A 19,893-nucleotide genomic window follows, 5' to 3' on the forward strand; every position below is an offset into this window, starting at 1 on the left:
AATACCTTGTTTGGCCCCTTCTGAAGAGCCCTTGTTACGCTGATCTCAGTAGCTCACCTTGAGACGCAGTTGCTGGGGGCTGGTTGATCTGATTTTTTAGGTTGGATACTGCTTTTGCTCTTCTGTAACATCCCTCTTGCAGCTGCAGGGGAAAACTCACTGAAGGGACTAAGTAGCTGTCATCGGGTATTGGCGCACTGTGGCCACCAGGCTCCCCCGGCGCCTCGCTGGTGGAAGTTAAGTTATATAAAGCTCACAGTTTCACCCAGTTTGTGTGGGCAAGCAAAGCTGTTCTGAGAGCCTGCAACTGGGAGAAACTCCAGCTTGTGTGTGTGGGATATAAGGGAAGGTCTTAAGGAGGAGCCTGCCCATTTTTTAACAACACACACCCCTGGAAGCCACCGCCATGGACATGAAGGTCTCTCTCCTGCTGCTTCCCTGGGTACTAGCACAGAGCAGCGAGCAGCTGCAGGGAACAGTGGCCACATGCAGACCAGGGGTGAGCTGCCATAAGCTCCTGCTGTCCGCAGAAACAGGGCTGTCCCCTCTTGTTGTAGCCTCAGCAGGGCTGGAGGAGCAGTCCTGAACCAGATCAGGAAACATGGCTATGTACAGACCTGTATCTTGTTTTTCAGCTGGACAGCTTTAACGCAGGCCAGGTTCCCAGTCTGGTTCCCTGCAGCCACAGCCATGCTTGCAGGGAAGGGAATGAAGGAACAAAACAAGCCTCAGGGGACAAATCTGAGTGCCCTTGGCACCCACCTCTGGCTGTGTGGAACTGTCGTGTCCGTGCACTTGCAGCTTGGCCAGCCAACTTCCATCCTGCTCAACAACCAAGCTTTCCACCCCCAGAAAAAACTGGAAACCCTGAAACCCACAAACACAAAGGCTGCTTGGTGACAGCCGTGCTCCAACAGACACTTAGTAATAAGAATACTGGGGAAAGGCAATAATAGGCTGTAACACAGTGAAGGAGTCATTCCCATTCATGAAACCATTTACTTGTGATGTTTTGCCTTCCTACCTCTGTCCTCACTGCTGCCAGATAACAATGATCAAACAGAATTCCTTGGTGCCTGGGGCCATTCCCCTAAAGCCAGGTCAACTCCAGTCTGCCCTGGGGCAGAGGCCATGCACGCTCTGCCATGGGGATAGGCTGCTCACAAATGGTGCTCACAGCTGAATGACACAGCAGTCCTGTTAATGAAGAGCAGAGAAAGCACTTCTGATACAGCAGTGTCCACCCAAGGGAGAAACACTGTCAGTAACACTGCAGTGGGAGTCTTCTTGGCCACCCTCACAAGCCCAGGGAGGCCAAGGTCAGGGAAGGGCTGTGCACCAGCAGCTGCCACGCTGTGGATGTGGCACAGCAGGAATCCAGGCTTAGCAAGCGCATGTTGTCCTGCGGCAGGCCCCAGAGCCCTCACACAGACCAGCCTCAGCTGCCACCACAGGGAGCAGATGGGAAACTGAGGCACGGAGGGGGAGAATCTGCTCTGTGCCACATGGCACAAAGGAATTGAAGTCACCTCGTTCAGTTCTTAGGCATCTTTTAGACTGTCGGTATGGAGAGCATAGCAGGTTCCCACCCTTTGCCAGTAGAGTCACTTTAAGAGGGACTGAAAAACTGAAATCACGGGGTCCTCGTGGCTGGTCACCACCAGCACGCTGCGGAACTTGTCAAACAGCATCAGCAGCTGGGAGCGACGCATGTTCTCGTTGTACATGATCTCCTCCAAATGGTGCCGGCCCCGAAAATAGTGCAGCAGCCTGTGGGGAAGGAGAGCAAGGGAGGCACGTGAGCCAAAATCAAGCACACGCAGCCAGAACTGATCCTGCCACCCTCAAGGTTTCCTCTCCCATGGGACGTAAATTAGAAAGCATTTGGGTTCTGTCCCTCATCTACATGAAAAGTCAAGTGATTTAAATAGGTTTTTACGTGAGGCATGCCTAGCACAGAAATCCCGTGGAAAAGCAGGGACTCCCCCATTTCAGGGCTTTGCAGCCATCCTTCTTGTATCAAAAGGCTTCCTAGCCTAGGGATTTCCCAAGATTGTCAATTTTCAACTTAGTTTTAACTCCAGAAATTGAGGAACCACAAGTGCCAACAAGCCTTGAGAAGTCACGACATGGCAGATTTACTTCTGCGCTCTCTTCGCTGGGCCTACAGTGCCCTTTGTCACAGCTGTCTGGGTACCTACACTTGCTTTTAGAATTAAGAGCATATCTTCTCTCTCAGCATCCCAAGGGGCTTTGTGACTACAGGTCTTGCTCTACTAAGGTTTGGTCAGGTTGGGTTATGTGGAGCAGTCACAACAGGGAGATACTAGTGGCAGGCACCACAGAGACGCTCTGGGAGTTATAAAGCCCCCAAAGAGCCCCAAAACACTGAAGCCTAAGCCAAACCAGACTGGCTTCTTAAATTCCCAGTTCTCTTTCTGTAGAGACAGCACTGACACCCCTTTGCTCACCACCAACATGCTAAAGGCATCAGATAACCTGCACAGCAGGGTCTAAGACAAACCACTGCAGCAAGTACCCAGTGGCTGAGGACCTGCTCCCCAGAGACCCTTCAGACCCATAACTCTAAGCCAGCCCTCCAAACAAGGCTCAGGTTTGCTGCTCAGTCTCTTAAGTCTTAACAACCTCCCAAGTGTTAAAGAACCATACTGCACATGTCACTCCAACACTCCTGCATGTCAGGGCCCAAACGCATATGCCAGGATCACTTCCCCAGCTATGCACACAGATGTGTGTCCATATGTGTTACACATCATGCTCTGCTCTGTGCTTCAGCAGCTTTTGCTTGTTTCCATACCCAGCTGCAGTTCAGGAATATGCTGGCCTGCTACTTCATGCCAACTGACAGAAGAAATGAGTGGAGATGGCAAGATCTGTTTTCCAATTAATTCATACAGTCCTCATGCAGAAACAGCCCTCAAAAGACACCATATGTGCCTTAGAGTGTTCCTGCCTGTTTTCACATGATGGCAGGATAGGGCCTCTCATGCTTTCCCTGAAGGACCAACGTTTGCCTGGCTGTCTCCTGCTGCTCAGACTAGACACTCCTGTCACCCGTTACCCTTCATGGGTGACTGGAAATGAGTCCCCATGCAGCAAGTCTCATTCCATCATACCCTCCCTCTACACTGCACAGAGCAGGTTTCACCTCTAGTCCACTACTATTTGTGTCTCTCTACTTCCCAGTTTGCCATGTCCATCCTCTCACCTCACTCTTGCTCCCCAAAGAGCTGTGTGTAAGCTCAGGATCCTCACTGCCTCATCCCTGCTGGCAGCCTGGGGCTGTGCAGCCCCCTGCACACTGCGAATTCCCTTCTGCTCTGAGCTTCATTTGCCAGCTCTCAAGTTGGCACCATTATGTAGAACACAATTGCTATGTCTCTGTACCTGCAATACAAACAAACAACAGACGGACAAGCTCCAGTCATATTTACCTTTCCACTATCTGGGCTGTGCATTTGCCTTTTGCAGTATCTATCTCCCACTGGGTATTTAAATCAGGCTAATTGGCTTCCTCCCCCAGGGTGATGGCAACCAGTGGGCACTGAGAAGTGGCCATTAGCAGGGACAGCATCGGTTTGAGTGTGCATATGTCAAAACCAGGCCATCCCCTGAGGTATTAACATGAATTTTTGCCTGTTGTAACTTGTATTATTCTTGTTCAGAAAGTGATTTTGAAAAAGGTTTTAAATGCTACAGCTTCTCTCCCTTCTACAGAGCTGCTCACTGTGATTGCCCATGCTCTCATCTCCTGGCACAGCTGCTTCTGTGCAAATGATTATGACCTGGCTTTCAACAGCAACACGGACTAAGCAGGAGTTTTCCAATAAATAAACCCATCCTATATTCAAAAGGAGTCTGGGTTTGTAACCGGTCAGGATGAAATACTTTCCACTCCAATAAAAGCTGGAGAGGATATTAAAGAATATCACGAAAAATGCCAGCTGGAAGACACCCCCAAAGTCTAGTCCAGCATCCTGCTCCAGCAGGACAAGTGCCAATGCTGTAGCTTGTCTAGCCAAGCTCTGAAACCCTCCAAGGACAGAGATTCCCTCACATGCCTGGATAATCTGTCCTGGGGTGCACCACGCTCCCAGGGAGGAAGTCTTCCCAGAAGCCCAATTCTACAAAGCTGTAATCTACGGCTCACAGCTCCAGTGAAGATGGGCACTACCCTTGCTTTTTGGGGCAAAGAACATTTATGGGACCCAAACAGGACCTAAGATGGCACTTCTTGGGGCAGTAACACTGCACTAGAGTCACTCTGAACTGTTGACAGATGTGCACTTCCAGATCCAGACGCAGTGATGGAAGATTATTGCTTTCCATTGCTCATCACTGTTCTCCCCTCTTCAAGTTACAAGAGCTGCCCCTCTAACAGCAGTGTAATGTTCTTAAACACTAAATAAAAGATTAAAAAAGGATCATCTCAGACTAGTCATTCAAATAAAATTAGCTTATTTCTGGTCAAGGAGATATCTCTTCCACCAGCACTGCTCAAAGATGGAGCAAACTGTCCACAGCTTAGTGCCACCAATGAGCATTCCTCAGTGGAGTAAAGGATCTCCATCTCCCAATCTAAAAACAAGAAAAAAGATCCTGAAAGTGTCTCCACACCCATGGCTTGGGAGAGAAGCCATGAGCGAAGCCTCACACTGTCTTTAAAGCACTGCTTAATGCACAGTGAGGAATGCTTTGTGTACGTTACCAAAGACCTAGTTCAAAAATAACATGTCTCCTTCTTAAGTTTACTTCTGGAAGGACATGCCAACTCTCCTCCAGCAGCACCTAAGGGAAGAACTTGGATTTCAATTCCCATTCAATGTTACGAGGGTTAATGCAGCCAATGCTGGAGCCAAGCTTCACTATTCCTTATTTCCCCTTCAGGTTTCTATCTTGCAAATACCGGCTGTGCATAGCAATGGACAGGCAAAAGCTCCTTCTGCCATCTGTTTAATGACTAACAGGCGTTCAGAGGCATAGACACGAGAAAATGTATTGGGCTGAACTTTACTGCTCTGCTGAAAATAGCCCATCCCTTCTTGTGCACACACAACTACACTTGGAAGCACAGTTGCAGTATATTTAGTGCACTAACTATGCATTTATAGCAGGAGTTTGTTCTGGGAGGCAGCTGATACAGCAAAGCTATTTGCCAGAGCACAGCCCTCATTAGGCTGCTGTTCCTCATAGTGAAGCAAAAAGAAGAGCTGGCACAGTAACCTGTAGCAGGGTAATGAGGGAGATCACCTCATTCACTGCAGCAGCTTCTCCACAATGTTTACACTTTCATTAAGAGCAATAGGTTTACCTAGACACTCATCTCTGATGGTTTACAGCACAAAAAGAGAGAAAATACACCCACAGCTGCTACGGTAAGGTGTCTCATAAAGCCAGTAACCAAGAGTGTCTTGCATAAACATTTCCATTTGTACACTCCAGCACCCTACCCATAGGACCCACTTGGTTATCATATCTTCTCTCTTCCTCACTGCTGACTTAAGAGTATGCTATGCAGTTGTCAATTCACTCCATAGTAGAATGGAAATTCAGACTTAGCAGAGCCATCCTGGGGATCTGCAAAAGAACCTGGTGCGTGAGCAAGCTGCAAAATAAACATCATTCAGACAGCTCCCTGGTTACAGCAGCAGACTTTAAGAAGAAATCCAAGTAATTTTTTGCATCTGCAATTCCAAAGCTTTCAAATGGCTCTTTACCCAGATGAGGGAAGTGGTAGGGGAGCAATCGTGAAATCCTTTCCTCTCCCTAGGGTAACTAAGAATCTGCATTGCCACTAAACTGGTCCAAAGAGTCCCCCACGAATTCGATCTTAAGATATCAGCCATTATGATTTTGTTTTTACTTTCTCAGTGGTTTTGTAATGACTTACCACGTAGTAAGGAAAAAACATTTCAAAGTTCCCAAATGCCAAAGTGTTGCCTCTCTATCAGAGAATATCCTCTGAACAATTTACAGAAGCTGGAGAAGGAGACGAATAATTCAGAAAGCAGTAACTACCCACAAGCTTGAGAGCGCTCTATGGAAATACCTGAGCTGTACAGCATATAAACTTTGCCACAGACAAGACAAGCATTTTCTTGCCATTACAGTTTCTCTAGGCTACTTGACTATATGCATCCTGGGCTAAGAACCAGGTTTCCAGGGGATTACCAACCACATCTGGTACGTACAGGAAAAGCTGCAGCACTTGCCTCACGTGGTTTTCTGCTCCACTAGTATGAAAACCAGTGAAAGCTGCATTCCAGTGATGCCACTGGGTTTTGAAATGCTTAGGAAGAAAAAGTACTTTCTCCCACACCTTTTCACAGATGGCTGGTTAGGAAGTCATTCTGCTTATTAACACGTGCAGAACCACATCTTGTGTATCTCTGTTGTGTTGAAATCTGTAGCAACAAAACCGTGTGCTACTAATCACGCATCCTAATGACTTTAACCTAACTAACCTAATGTAACAAGCAACTTTGCAAAACAGGCCTTAAAACGTTTGTAGACTGGTCTGTAAAAGTATTCAGGCTGGCTTTATGTCTGATGCTCTTTGTCTCATATTTACATGGAGTTTACAAACCTTAAAATAAAGGATGGCTGGCTTGGAAGCATCAATGGACACAAACTGACAGCATCAGCATGACTGGGTCTCTGCTTTGCATGCTTAGAAGGTTTTTTCAGGCTATTTTCAGGCAGTTTTATGTTTACCATGTATGGACACTGGAAAACTGGCAGGCAAACAGTGAAGCCCTGTTGTCCAACCATATGCCCTGATGCTCCTTCCCACATCCAGGACTCTTTGTTATCAAGTATTGTGACACGTAGATTAGTTGTTGTCAAAAACTGATGTGCATAGATGAAACAAGTATAAGGGGAACAAACCTGAGAGAACTTCTCCTCCAAAATCCCAAGCTAACGGGATTTGCTCAGAGTCCACACCGACCCTCCAATAAAACAGTAAGGATAAGAAAAAAAGATCACATTCTGCACTCCACGTTTCCTACCTTGCAAACATGCGAAGATCTTCTGGATTTTGGGCAGCAGGGACATTAAGGATAGCTTCCCGCTCATGTTCCAACAAGCTTGCTAGGAGATTCTCCGTCATCCTTTTATTTAGGGGTGAGTCCCCACCAGGTATCAACTCAGCACTGGAATTATCCATGCTAGGGCTTGTCAGAGTCATGTCATCACTACTAGCTATCAGGTGAAGAGAGAGAAAGAGACAGAATTTTTATGTTCCTCAGCATAATGATTATCAATTCAGGCTATTTGCATGCAGTCTTTCCAAAAAATCACTCTAGAGTTGTAGAGGAAAAAGTGGCTCTTGAAATGCTACATGCATCTGCAATTAGTCATATGACAACACTGCGATTTTCTCAATGGGAAAGTCAAATGTTTCAACAAAGTCATCAATTTATATGGAAAACTGCACTTCTGGAGGCCATAAACAGTCCATAAAAAACATCTGAAAAGAAAATTCCCAGCCAGCTCTGCTTGAATACCACGAAGTGGTAACATAGAAAGCCTAACAGTACAGAAGGTGGGAGCAAGCAGAAAGGGCAAGAAGCAATATCCTCTTGTGAATGAGCCAGAATAAGGAGATCACAAACTTATCTGACTCACATTCCAAGACTTCTACCCTAATTCATCACTTCTGTAAAGCTGGAAGTTGTACAGAGAGTGTCTTCTGATATCCATCCTCAGTGGCATTCTGAGAATTCACAGGCAAGAAAGTTTGGGGATTTCAGCATTGTATCTGACTCAGACTCTTAGGGAAAAAAAAAATGCTTTCCTGGAATCACCCTGAAGAATGGCACTGAGGAGGGAGATTAAAGAAATCAAGAGACAAACAGAAACCAGCTATTTATGAGAACCATGGCTAGCTCTGCATCTCCTTAGGTGCTCTACAGCCCACAGAAACCTGTGTGAAACAAATTTTCACAGTTTTATTCCTCTCCTGAAAAGCAAAGTTCATGCAGCAACAGTGGTGCAGCTAGGGGTATGTGGTGGTTACTTTGGAGTACAGTAAGGAAGTAGGAAGTTACTTCAAAACACTAGATGTACCTCTGATAAAAGTATTTTACATGACCATATGAGAACTTGGCAGATTACAAAGCACTACTTTTTAAAATGAAGAATTTAAGGTCTAATAGCCCTTAAGATTTTATGCTAATGCCCAGCTCTAAATTTAAGAGGGGCTGGACCTACTTAGCAAGCACTTCAGCAAAGACGAGTTATCTTGTTACCAAGATTACCCTATTGATTACCCTACGCATTGCTAAGAAGTGGGCTGTAGTCTGAACAGCAGAGAAAAGCGTGCTCATACTTGGAGAGCCAAAGCTGAGGGCGTTGGGGGTGCTTAAACTTCGGCCTCCAACTCTGGCTGTAAAAGGCATGTCTTCATCTTGGGCTCGGAAATCCTCCTCATTTGGTGGCACCATCAGACAGACGTAAGTGTGAAGCTGAATAAGAAGCCGGTGTTGGAGCATCCATATCACCATTTGAATGAGCTGAGTCTGCGGAGTGAGAAATGAGGTATTAAACACCCATGAAATGAAATACAGGAGGAAAACAGTGCACAAAGGTTAGGCTTTGTGACTAAGAAGTCACAAAGAGAAATGTTCTCTACCCACACAACAGTTCTATCTCTTCTCCAATCATAAAAAGGTGACCAGGCACACATGTTCATCACACCCAAAGCCTCTGTGGATGCTTCAGCTGTAACCAAGCCTTTAATGATCAACATGGCTTTATGTAACACCGACCAGCATAGCCAGTCTCCTCAAACCAACCAGCCTTCCCCCCTTGCCATAGCCCCAGCGCCTGCTATGTTCTACAGAGCAACTGGATGCCCTCATCACATAATGCTTTAGCCACACCAATGTAGCCATACGACCCCACCTGGAGCTGTTCTGCTCTCTTTTAATAAAACAAGTTTAGTAGGTGCTAAAAAAATGGGACAGTCTTCCTTCTGAAGGACCAGACAATGAAAAACAAGTCAACCAGATGCAGGGCCTGATGCCCATGGCCCAACAGTTGGAGCCCTGAGACCGAGCTTGCTGGTTTCTGCACAAGGCCAACCAAAATCAATAATCACTGAAGGGTTAATCCCAGAGTGGTCATCAGATTGAAGTGCAGTTCCCCTAGAAAGCCGGGGAGAGGGAAGGGTGATGGGGCAGAGCTGAACAACCAATACAGGTGCCCAGAAGTAGGAGCCATTTGCTGTCAGATGGGAAATGGCTGCATAACCATGGGAGAGCCCCTGGAGATTGGAGCCCTGCTGGAACTCAGTGATAAAGAAATAGCACTAACAGCAGCCAGAACCTTGGCAAGAGACAGCAGCGAGCCGCTGCCACAAGCCGCCTCTCAATGCAAGGGGTTAATATCCCACATTTGCTCTCCATCCATCTGCAATAATAGGACAGGCCAACTCAGAAAGGCACTGAGGTTTTCACGGTGCAGGCAGGCAAGTTTCTAAAGCGCTCAGAGATGATGCTCATATTAAACAAACATGCACAACACCCCTGTTACAGCAGCTGAAGACCTGCACAATGTCCCCAGAGCGATGCTGAAAGCAGCAGGCAGAGTGAAGGACAAGTGTTTGTACGTCCTTGGCATGGCCTATTTTCAGGAGCTTTGGAGGAGCATTCAAAATACATCATTGTGTCTGAATTTCTGTACAAAAAGCCTTTTCATATCACTGCAGGCAACCCTTCCCATAGCTCATGGCTCTGAAAACACTGATTCACTGACAAAAGCTGTTTGGGGATTTCATAGCAACCAACACTGTTTTGGTGAGAGAAATACACGCAGAATGAGCTCAGACTCTGAGAAGGAAGCTAGCTCTGCTGTATTAATCATCAGGATAACAGGCCAAATCTCAATAAAAGCCCCAAACCGAAGTTCATCAGCCCACATAATTTTCCTTTTTCCATAAATCTTATAATTCTCAGTTCCTCCTCTGCTATCAAATCACAAAAGAAACTTCTTCTGTTTGCAGACAGACCCACACCCTGTCTTTTCAGGGATTGCCACTTTCGGGGGCTGAATGGATTGTAGTCTTAAAACATATTATCTGGGACTGCCTTCAAACCTATCTTTTGGAAAAGCCATAATTCATTTTACACGTTTAATAGAAAATCTACAGAAGAGGAAGGCTGGCAAAAGATACCAAATGCACAGTGTTTTGCTAACATCTGAAATCAGCCTGTGAGAGAGAGGAGGCTTACTCCAGTGATTACGTTGCTAAAACCCTTCCTTCCAGATGCAGGCCTGGATGGAAAGATGTCTCATATGTTTTACTTCAATTTCCAACCTGTTGGCACGCAGCAGTGTCTGATTAGCTAGTTTCACATCAAATGAAAGAGGTCTGCACATCTCACAGCACAAAACAACCCTGGAAAATCCAAGGCAATTCAAGGAGACAGTACTACAGGCTCTACCAGACCTGCAGAATCTGCTGGGTAGGGCCCGACCTAGACCAGCCTCCACTGGTCACTTTGGTGGCTTCAGGAATTACAGAAACAGCCAGTTGCTTCTGTTACAGCTCCACGTGCTTGAAAGTCTTGCCCAAGACTCCCTAATTTTGCATATGCAAACCTTCACCTCTACGCTCTTGTACAAGAAAGCCACCCCTGAGCCAGCAGCTATGGCTCACTGGAACAAGAAGTCAGGCAAAAGGGGTGGTACAGCTTTACAACCATAACATGGTACAACCAACGACTCCCAAATGCCTTTGTACTGTAAGTGGGAGAGCTGGAGATCAGCTGTGACTAACTTAAGAACTAGAGAAAACTGTGCTTCCATATTGAAGTGAGCCTGAACAATCATCCCTAATGATGATCATTGACAGTCATCTGTAATAAGCAAAACTTCAATGGGCATTTGGTACCTCTTAAGATCTAGTCCTACAAAAAAGCCCAGCGATGCAGCGTCCTGCAACTGGCATCATGCCCGAAATGCTGTGCTTTGTGCCACCAGTGCACATGTGCCTCACACCATTTCCACTTTTTCCAGGTTAAACCTATTTCTTACCAAAAGCAGCAAGTGTTTTCACAGATAAGGTCTAGCAGAGGCTTTGCTAGTAAGTTCTGCCGCTTGTCCTGCACACGAACACTGAATTTACATCCATTCTCCATCTGCTCCTCCTGAGCTCTGATGCAGTTTAGAGACAGGTCTGCAGGAGAAGAGGCTTCCCTGCACCATCTGTGCTGCGTTGGCTGTCAGAAATGCTCCCCCTCCCTCAGGGTTATCTTTGTGCTTGGTCTCAGCCTACTTGATTAGCTGTGCTCCTTGCTGAAGCCAAAAGGGCTGGGAGTAGCTTCCCAGGCAAGAGTATACTTCAGTCCCAGGACTGGCTCCACTCACTCAAGTCATCATCTGGCATGGGAGGAATCCATAGCCAGCCTTTGTTGGCTGAAACACCACGACCGTGACAGAAATATAAAACGAAACATTTTTTGTTGCTTAATTTAACTACCAATTAACTCTAAATTTCATCCATATTCTTTTCATCCTCCCCATCTCCCCACACTCTCCTTCCGGGCTGCTGCGAGGGGGTCCTGTTTGCCGCAGCATCTGGATGGCTCCCGCTGGCATGGATCAGCCCAGGGCCACCCCCTTTACCTCCCGCCCTGCGGTGCAGCGGGCCCCAGCGAAGCTGGAGTGTGCTGTCACGCAAGGCGGCACGGAAGGCGCTGGCAACAATACATTGCTTTGTGCTTATTGACAAAGGCAAAGAAGATGTGTTAGCTTCTGAGAACATGGGCGCTGTGCGTCAGCCCATCTGGGCAGTTTGGGACAGTCAGAGGAAAGCTCAGCCCCAAGTCCTGGGGGGACAAGATCCAGCATTCATAATTCTCTTCCCTCTGGGAACCGAAGGGAGCATTTGTAATGCGTTAAAGCGCATTTCCTGCAAGGATTCTTTAAGGCTCTTTTCTTTCCCAGGCCTAAAAAAGCTAAGGAGAACACCAAGATCTCTGGGACCAGCAACAGGTTCAGGAAAGGGAAAAGAGCAACCCAGAAACACTCAATCCTAGCTTGCTTCTCACTACATGAGGATACACTCCTAGTTAAAACAGTGTGTTTTACCTAGAAAAAGGTACATGAGCCCCCTTTCTCCAGTCTGGATCATCTAGTTATTTGACACATGCACTCTTCAAGGTCTGACCTGAGAACTAAGGGTTGCCTTGGCTCAGTAGGATAGCACCTCCAAAGTCACTGTGGTAAATGGATGTCTGCTGAAATATATTACCTTTCTTCATCATTCAAACCATGCTGGTTTATGAAAAAGATCAGATATTAAAGCTTCTCCCTGTTTGACAGAAATCAGGCTCTGAAGACCCCCATTAACATCACTCAAAACATTTATTGTCTAATATTGCCATTTTAATCATTAGGTAACAGCTCTGAATTCTCAGCTTAACCTTTCCCTCCATCTAGGTCTAGAAGGACATATTGTTTTAACTTGCCACACTAGAAATCTCTGATTTTATACCTAGTCCAAACGAATATAAATGCACCTTAGTACTTCCATACCTCTGCCAACAAAGGCTTCCATGACTCTTAATGCCTTCCAGATGCCCAGCAGAACAGCCCCATTCGCAGCGTGTCTCTCGGAAGACACAACTGCCTATTCAGTATTTGCATGCAGCTCTCCTCCCACTCCCATCCCCTGACATACTCATTTTGCACTGAGCTGTTACACAAAGCACAGCACGTTTTCCGGATGCATAAGGCAGAGGCCTCATCTACTGGGGCCTTACTCCCAGCAGCATGGCCAGACTTATTAAAACAAAAATGAAAAATTAAACATATTTTGTTCAGCAGCAGCTGTCACACTTCCCCATCTGTTTTCTTCTGCAGTTATCCTAGCCCCATCAAGGGAGAATTAGGTAACTACAATAATAACAACAATGTGCATTATGATAAAGAGCTACTGTAGACTGTAGTGAAGGGGATGCAGGGAGGAAATGGGATGTCTAATTCACCTAGGTACACTTCTATCACACGGGTGGAAAGACCCTGCTAGTCCATGTTTGTTCCTCGAGGCAGGGTAGAGATGTTATAGCTTCTGAAACAGATGAACTAGATGAGGCCATCATGCACAAATGAGGGGAAGCCACAAGCATTATCCCTTTGTCTTGGTTTGCAAACAAACTTAGCGCACAATAGCTGGGTGAAGAAACTCTGATATTGTACAAAGAAAGCCTTGCACTGGAAAGCAGATTAAAGCATTGCCACGCACCAGTTGCAGTCCTTAGGACTAAAGGTTTTAGGCCACCAAGTGTTTCTGCGCTTTGCAGAAGGTTATGAAGGGGTGTGCACCACACCAAACCCCACCAGAGCTCCCCTCTGGTGTGCTCTGCAGTCACATCAAGGCGAGAAGAGAGCACAGGGACAGAAAACAACAGTCACAGGCAGCAGAAGGAAGGGCAGCTTCTTTGGGGTCAGGGTAGAGGAGATGCAAACTGCTTCTTTTCCAGTAAAAACACTAAAAGGAAGATGAGTTTCCCTATTGTATCAGCTCACAGGATCTCATTCCATGGCTGCACCCTGGTGAGATACAGCACCAGCAGCATGAACTAAACTGGTTGTTGTCCAGGACAGTCCTAGACTACCTCAGATTGCTGCAAGTCCAGGTGACACTACACAGCATGATGGAGCTAACAGACAACTCACCCCTGTGAAAAGGGGAAAATAGTTCCTGCTTTCCTCACTCACATCCCCAGCTGCAGCAGTGCCTCCCTCATCCTGCGCCAGCCCCAGAGCTTGCTGGATTTCCCCTGAGTGAATTCCACCTGCTAACCTGGCAGAAAACTAGTGCTGCTGAAAAAAGTTAAGCAAATCAAGTCAAGCTGAACAGGAGCCAGAGCTCTAGTGCAAAGGGAAGAAGGAAAGGAGGAAGGCATGTGTACACACACCTGAGAGTGGAAAAGAAAAACTGTGCCTCCTCTCAACAGCACTGAGATACCATTAGACTGGCTGAGCTATAGGTGTAGGCTCAGCCCACATTGCTGCAACACTGCTATCCAAGCAAGGCAGGTTAAACACAGAGAAAGGGAAGCTAGCATAGAGATCACTATATAAATACCAAAATGTTTTCGAATTATAAGTACAAGACCACTCACAGATATACAACAACCACAGAGTTCAACTGCAATATACTGCTTGTCATCACAGGCAGGAAAAGATCAAGACGACAGGCTCGAGAAGAATTCCTGTCTCCAGCAAGGGCATGGCTGAGAGCACTGGTGGTCCTGGCAGCCACCACTCACTGGAAGTCTCCTACCTACTTCACAGGCAGACATCAAAAGCAGAATGTAGACATGCACTCCATCTTTCAAGGCAAGCTTGTCCTTGCTCAGGGTATTTCAGGTTGTTTGTACCTCCTACCAGGCAAAAAATACCACAGCACCCCAAGTACAGAAATGCCAGTGTCACCTTTTTACCTCCCCAAAGGAATGGAGCAATTCAACCAGTAAGTAAACAGAAATAACTTTGTCCTCTTTTAAGTCAATCAGTATGACTTTTTATACAAACAGGAGAATGGGCTCTTTAACAGCCTTCCTATATCATGGACTTTATGAATGCCTTCTGTATTTTCTGCCCATCCAGAAGCACATGCTAAAAGGAGGGAGCCAATCCCATGCTTAAGACAAGAATCAAATGGGATGGATGCCATGAGACCCTAACAGTTTCTGCAGAAAATACAGCCTTTCCCACAGTACTGACCTTCTAGCACACATGACCTTCAGAAAGAGACAATATGGTCAGTTTAATGAAAAGCACAAGATAAACAGAATAGTAGTGAAAATCTTCAAAGTTAAAAAAACCCCATCCCCTCCTATGTACACAAAGAGCAAAACTTCAGTGAAAGGTCCCGACTTTGGGGTTTTTTTTCCAAAGGCAAAGCAAATATGATTTGACAATATTTACAGTTCAGAGTACAGCATCTTTTATCACTACACAGCAGAACAAAAACCCACCCACATTCCATCAGGTTAATTGCTGTATCGACTAGGATCTCTCTTAATTACAGTTGGAGCCTGACCACTTCAGGACAGGATTGGATTCGTCACTCCAGTTCCTAACACAAAATAACGTAGGCATCAAAGTAGAAGAAAATGTACTGATATGAAAACATCTAAAAAGTCTCTCTAAACTCCCCCAAGAACTGTCATACTTAGCTTTATCAAAAGCTGAGCCGCCATAGCTCAGAACAGCTCACCAGGGTTGGTGAGCTCCTTCATCTTCACATACATGCCTTGCCAATGTGGCCCTGAATCTTCTGCAACCACAGTTCTCACCTCCTCTTTTCAGACTGTAGAAGGCATGTTCATAGTCTTTCATTGCATCATCCTTCATCCTTCCATACACATTGAAATGATGATGAAAACAAGCCATGCTGCTGACCTTTAGGACGCCACCACACACAGGTAAGCATCAGAGAGAAGGTTCAAACTCTAAAAGAGCCATTTTAACACTCCAGCAGCTCTGGCAAACATTGAGTGTGCACTGTTGTTTCAAGGCATAACTGCGGCAGTTAAGAGGCAGACTTTATTTGTGTATTTTAAACGGTAGGATGTCTGAGAACAACCAGAAGTATTGAAAGAGAAGTGTTAAGGCAAGTAATTAATTTTAAAAGGAGTACTGGGAATAAGAATGACTCCTGAAGCTACTGCAGCTAGAATAAAATTAATGCTATTAATCCAGCGTCAATCTTCAGGACACTGATCTGTCTGTAACTACAACAAAGTACTGACAAAACAGCAAAACTGCTCTTCCCCTGTCTCCCAAGGTGGCAGCTGACCAGTGCATACTATTGGGATTAGACGCTACATCACTTCTTATCTTTATCTCTGATCATAATCTCTGCCAACCTGTAATTACAACAAATACTTCTCTAACAATTGTGCCTGTGTGCGCAACTGATGTTAATCTTCCAGATATTTGAACAGTGGCTTAATTCATATAGCCAGCGAGTCATCAAAGTATGAAGGCTAGCAAACAACACTACAAGAAATCAGCTAAAGAAATCTGCCTGCGCTTCATTTGCCACAGTATGCTGTGTTCAGAGGTCCAAGCTCCTTCACTGGGGAATACAAGAGCGTCAGCCAGGAGACCTCACATTATTGAGCTCTTTCTTGAATTTCACCAGTTCCCAGAAATGCTGCAAGCCATGATCTATGCATAAGCAAAACAACAGCTCACAAATCCAAAATACATATATTATTATCCAAAGTCTGAACATTAAAATGCTAATGTTGTAACACATGGACTTCTGTTGACTACATGCTGAGCCTACTTCCTCTAACAGCCTTTAAACAATTCCAGTTTCATAGCAAAAGCTAAGTGAACAGACAGTTTGCTTTTAAAACCAGATTGTGAACTTAAAACAGATGGAATATGATAAAATTAAATGTGATTGTGAGGAATCCACAAACTTGCACTGAGCCCTACTAATTTATGACAGTTTTCAACAGACCAAATGGAGTTTCAGTTTTCCCTACAAAAATCACTCAAGAAAAAGAAACATTCTGAGTTTTCTTTTAGGATTGTGCTTTGCTAGCACACAGCATCCGCACAGCTTCACCTTGAACATCCCCAAAGCTTTTTGGCATGCGGATAGGAAACAACAAATGATAAGGTTGGAAACACAGTAACTGGCAACTTCTAAACCTACAATAGCAGGTTCCAGACTAAGTACTCCAGAAGCAACATTATTCCTTGTTCTCATTAGCAGAAGAACAAGGATCTCTTATACATCTCTCCATCTCACCTCCTGAACAGGCGGCGCGAGTGGGTTCTTGAACTCTGAGAGTGACACTGGAAGGGAGAACTTGGAAAGCATTGATGGCAGGTTGTGCCCCCGGAACTGACAAGAAAATGCATCTGCTAAAGGAGAGTAACTGCAGAAAAAAGACAGAAATCAGTTTTATATTGCTGGTCAGTGCAACATTTATCCATTTAAGCATTACAGAAGTGCCAATTCCCCAATGAATACTGTCCGTGATCTACAAAAAACCAGTAAGGATAGTTTATGGCATGCTGCATCCTGCAAAACTAAGCAAGAAGCATATGCACTTACATTTTGGCATTGCATTCGGCTGCAGTACAGTATTCAAGGTGTGGAGAGAATCCAGAAAAGAAAAATGAAAGTGTTAAAAAGTCTAGACCTGCACAGTCTCTGATCAAAGGAACAGGGACTGGGCAGTCAAGACAAGACAGGGATGAGCTGGATATAATACATGCTTTGAATATGCAAAATGCAGCTGCAGATGTCACTGTTCTCCCTCATTATGCTGACAGGACAAGCAGTATGACTGATCAGAAGTAAAGGAGAGTCAAGTTAAATATTAGGAAAACTTTTTGACTTAGGATTCCCATCTACAAAGGTCTTCAAGAACAGCACTGCCATATACAACACAGGCACAGATGTTCCTGAATGACCTCCAGGTCCCTTCCAGCTCTATTTTTATAATTCCATCAGAGAAGTTTTGATTTAAAACTATTTTCTTAAAACTGAGTTCCAACACAGATTCTAGAAATGTCTCAAAACCCAACACAGTAAGAGTTGCCAATCTTCAGCAGAGCAAAAATACCCACCACTGCCTCCACATCTTCTTTGCTTTGCTGCTGCCTGCTCTCAAAATGGCCACGTTGCCTTCTGTCTGTGAGAAGGCTTATCAGTGGAAAATGCCATCACACAAAATAATAGTGATAAGTAACACTACCCTGATTCACTACTTTTGATTAATTTCAGGTGATGCTGTGTGCCAGATACACAGATACTCCTATTTAACTTAATGATAATGCACTCGTTAAACTTAATCATAAACTCATTTATGATTTAAACATAACTTTTACCTCATTTAACACTCATTTAACTTAATCGTAAAGCATTTTGTTTTGTAAATGTTTCCATATTGTTCCAGGTTCATACAGCCTTTCTGATATGGACATTTGGAAAGCAAGTGTATTTAAAATACTAAAAGTAGCTTTAAAAGGTAAATACTTCCAAAAGCCCGCATCACTGCAGAAGCATATCTGCAGTGCACACATGCACTTCACATCACCTTGTTGCCACAGTCACTCATTTTCCTTCTACTTACAGACAGACACTGGCATTTGGAGAAAGCATGTAGACATTGTTTTCACACAGTGGATAAATAATAATTGCTTTTCCCCAGTAAACGAGATGTGCTGCAAGCTGGAAAACCTGCATTGAGAAAACAGGGAAAAATTAGGTGAGCAAAAGCAAAATTCAAACTCTCAGCAGGAGCTCCACACAATGACAGAACAGCCGTGTTTGTGCTGAAATGAAAGAATGTTCTATGCCTTCATCCTGCCTTCAGAATAAATTCACAGTTTAATATAACATGTGGCACATCAAAAAGCATTTGACAAGGTTATGGATTTCCAAAAGTTCGCTTCGCATTTCTAAGCGACTTAGTATTTCCTGCCTTAAAGGCTTTTTCTTCATACTCTATCAATAGAAGTTTAGTTACTTTTCATGCCCCAAAACCTTATTTCTGTTTATGCACAAAATGCATTAAGTGTTACACATGAAAAATAAAACAAAAGAATCAGCCTCTACTATGAGGCAAACATAAAGGAAACCAACACTGCCTTTTAATGCACTGAGATGTTTCAATAATGAGCTACACAAAGTATTTTAATGTGTTAAACAAGTCAGTGGTTGTTAATGGCCCTGGAAGAGCCACATAAATAGCATCTAGGAGACATAAAATCCAGCCTGTATCATTAGATGCATTTAACTTCGCTTTTTTGTGGAGAACAGAACTACAGAAGCAGTAGGGGATTTCCAGAGTTCATCCCACAGCTATATAATGCCAAGCAACACCACAGACCACTCTAAGTAGGCCTGGAATTTCTATTACAAAACAGGACCTTCCCCTTCAAATAAGAAAAGGTGTACACCTATGACCAGGAGCATCTGACATGACAAGCCATGTTCTCCCCTGTCACACAAAGCATAGATCATGTCCCCGAGTCTGAATTTAATACATTCACCACACCTGACAAGCAAAGTGCCACAATGAGCAGAGTCATCCACATCTCAGTGGTCTCATGTCTCACATGATTGCCAGAGCCTCATTCCCTCCCCTGGCACAAACTTCCCTTCCTGAGGGCATGCCACATCTCCTTGAGCAATTCAGTTCTGCACCCTGGTTGTCAGTACTGCAAGGGCATTCGGAAAAAGCTGCTGTCTTGAAGAGACTGGCCCAAAAGTTTTGCCCAAGCCCAAACAAGAGCTCCTTCCTGAGACTCTGCAAAGTCCGTGCACTAATATCCTAAGGGAAAACAATAGGTAGATTTGCACTACCTTTCAGCACAGTTCAGCAGGAAGACCTTCGCAGATCCAGGGGAAGTAACATATTTGGCCATGGCAGCTGTAAGCTTTCACTTGCATTTTGGGTACCTCCATTTGTACATAGACATTGACATGGCAGAACCAAGACAGACCACTGCAGTGTAAGTCAAGATACTACTGGTTCTGGTTTTAGCTACCTAATGGGAGGGCACAGAGAAGACAGAACTATTCTTCTCAGGGGGGCGCAGGGAGGAGACAGAAGGCAATGCACACAAGGCAGAAGAAAGGGAATTCCCATTAGATATGAGGAAAGTTTTTCATTCTGATGCTAGTCAAATGCTGGACTAAGGCTCAGAGAGGCTGTGGGAGGTAGCTCTGGAGATACTCAGAATTTGAACAGACAAGTCTCTGAGCAGCCTGCTTTACTGAGCTTGCTCTGAGCAGTGGTGTGGACTGGAGACCTCCAGGCAGCCCTGCTACTCCATAGCAATCTGCAATTCGAACACGGTGCAGGACTGCTGAGTGCTGTC

At 45.0% G+C, this 19,893-nt stretch overlaps 1 protein-coding gene across 3 annotated transcripts in view; it reads right to left on the minus strand.

The window, feature by feature from the left end:
* Positions 1-19,893, minus strand: part of LOC115606465 (inactive rhomboid protein 1) — a 125,491-nt gene that overhangs the window by 79,877 nt on the left and 25,721 nt on the right. The window contains exons 9-13 of one of the 3 annotated variants that reach the window (XR_003990905.1): positions 18,141-18,247; positions 16,808-16,937; positions 8,354-8,543; positions 7,032-7,224; positions 58-1,770 (exon numbers count right to left, since the gene is read on the minus strand). Coding sequence is in view for 2 of the 3 variants with exons in the window: in XM_030482403.2 (XP_030338263.1) it covers positions 1,605-1,770; positions 7,032-7,224; positions 8,354-8,543; positions 16,808-16,937; positions 18,141-18,247 (786 nt within the window). In the remaining variant the exon portion in view is untranslated. Of the gene's footprint in view, positions 1-57; positions 1,771-7,031; positions 7,225-8,353; positions 8,544-16,807; positions 16,938-18,140; positions 18,248-19,893 lie in introns of those variants that run through there. The other 2 variants (XM_030482403.2, XM_030482399.1) reach the window with 2 other exon arrangements.

The sequence above is a fragment of the Strigops habroptila genome, chromosome 4 (genome assembly GCF_004027225.2).
Source record: "Strigops habroptila isolate Jane chromosome 4, bStrHab1.2.pri, whole genome shotgun sequence".
In the NCBI taxonomy this organism is placed as follows: Eukaryota; Metazoa; Chordata; class Aves; order Psittaciformes; family Psittacidae; genus Strigops; species Strigops habroptila.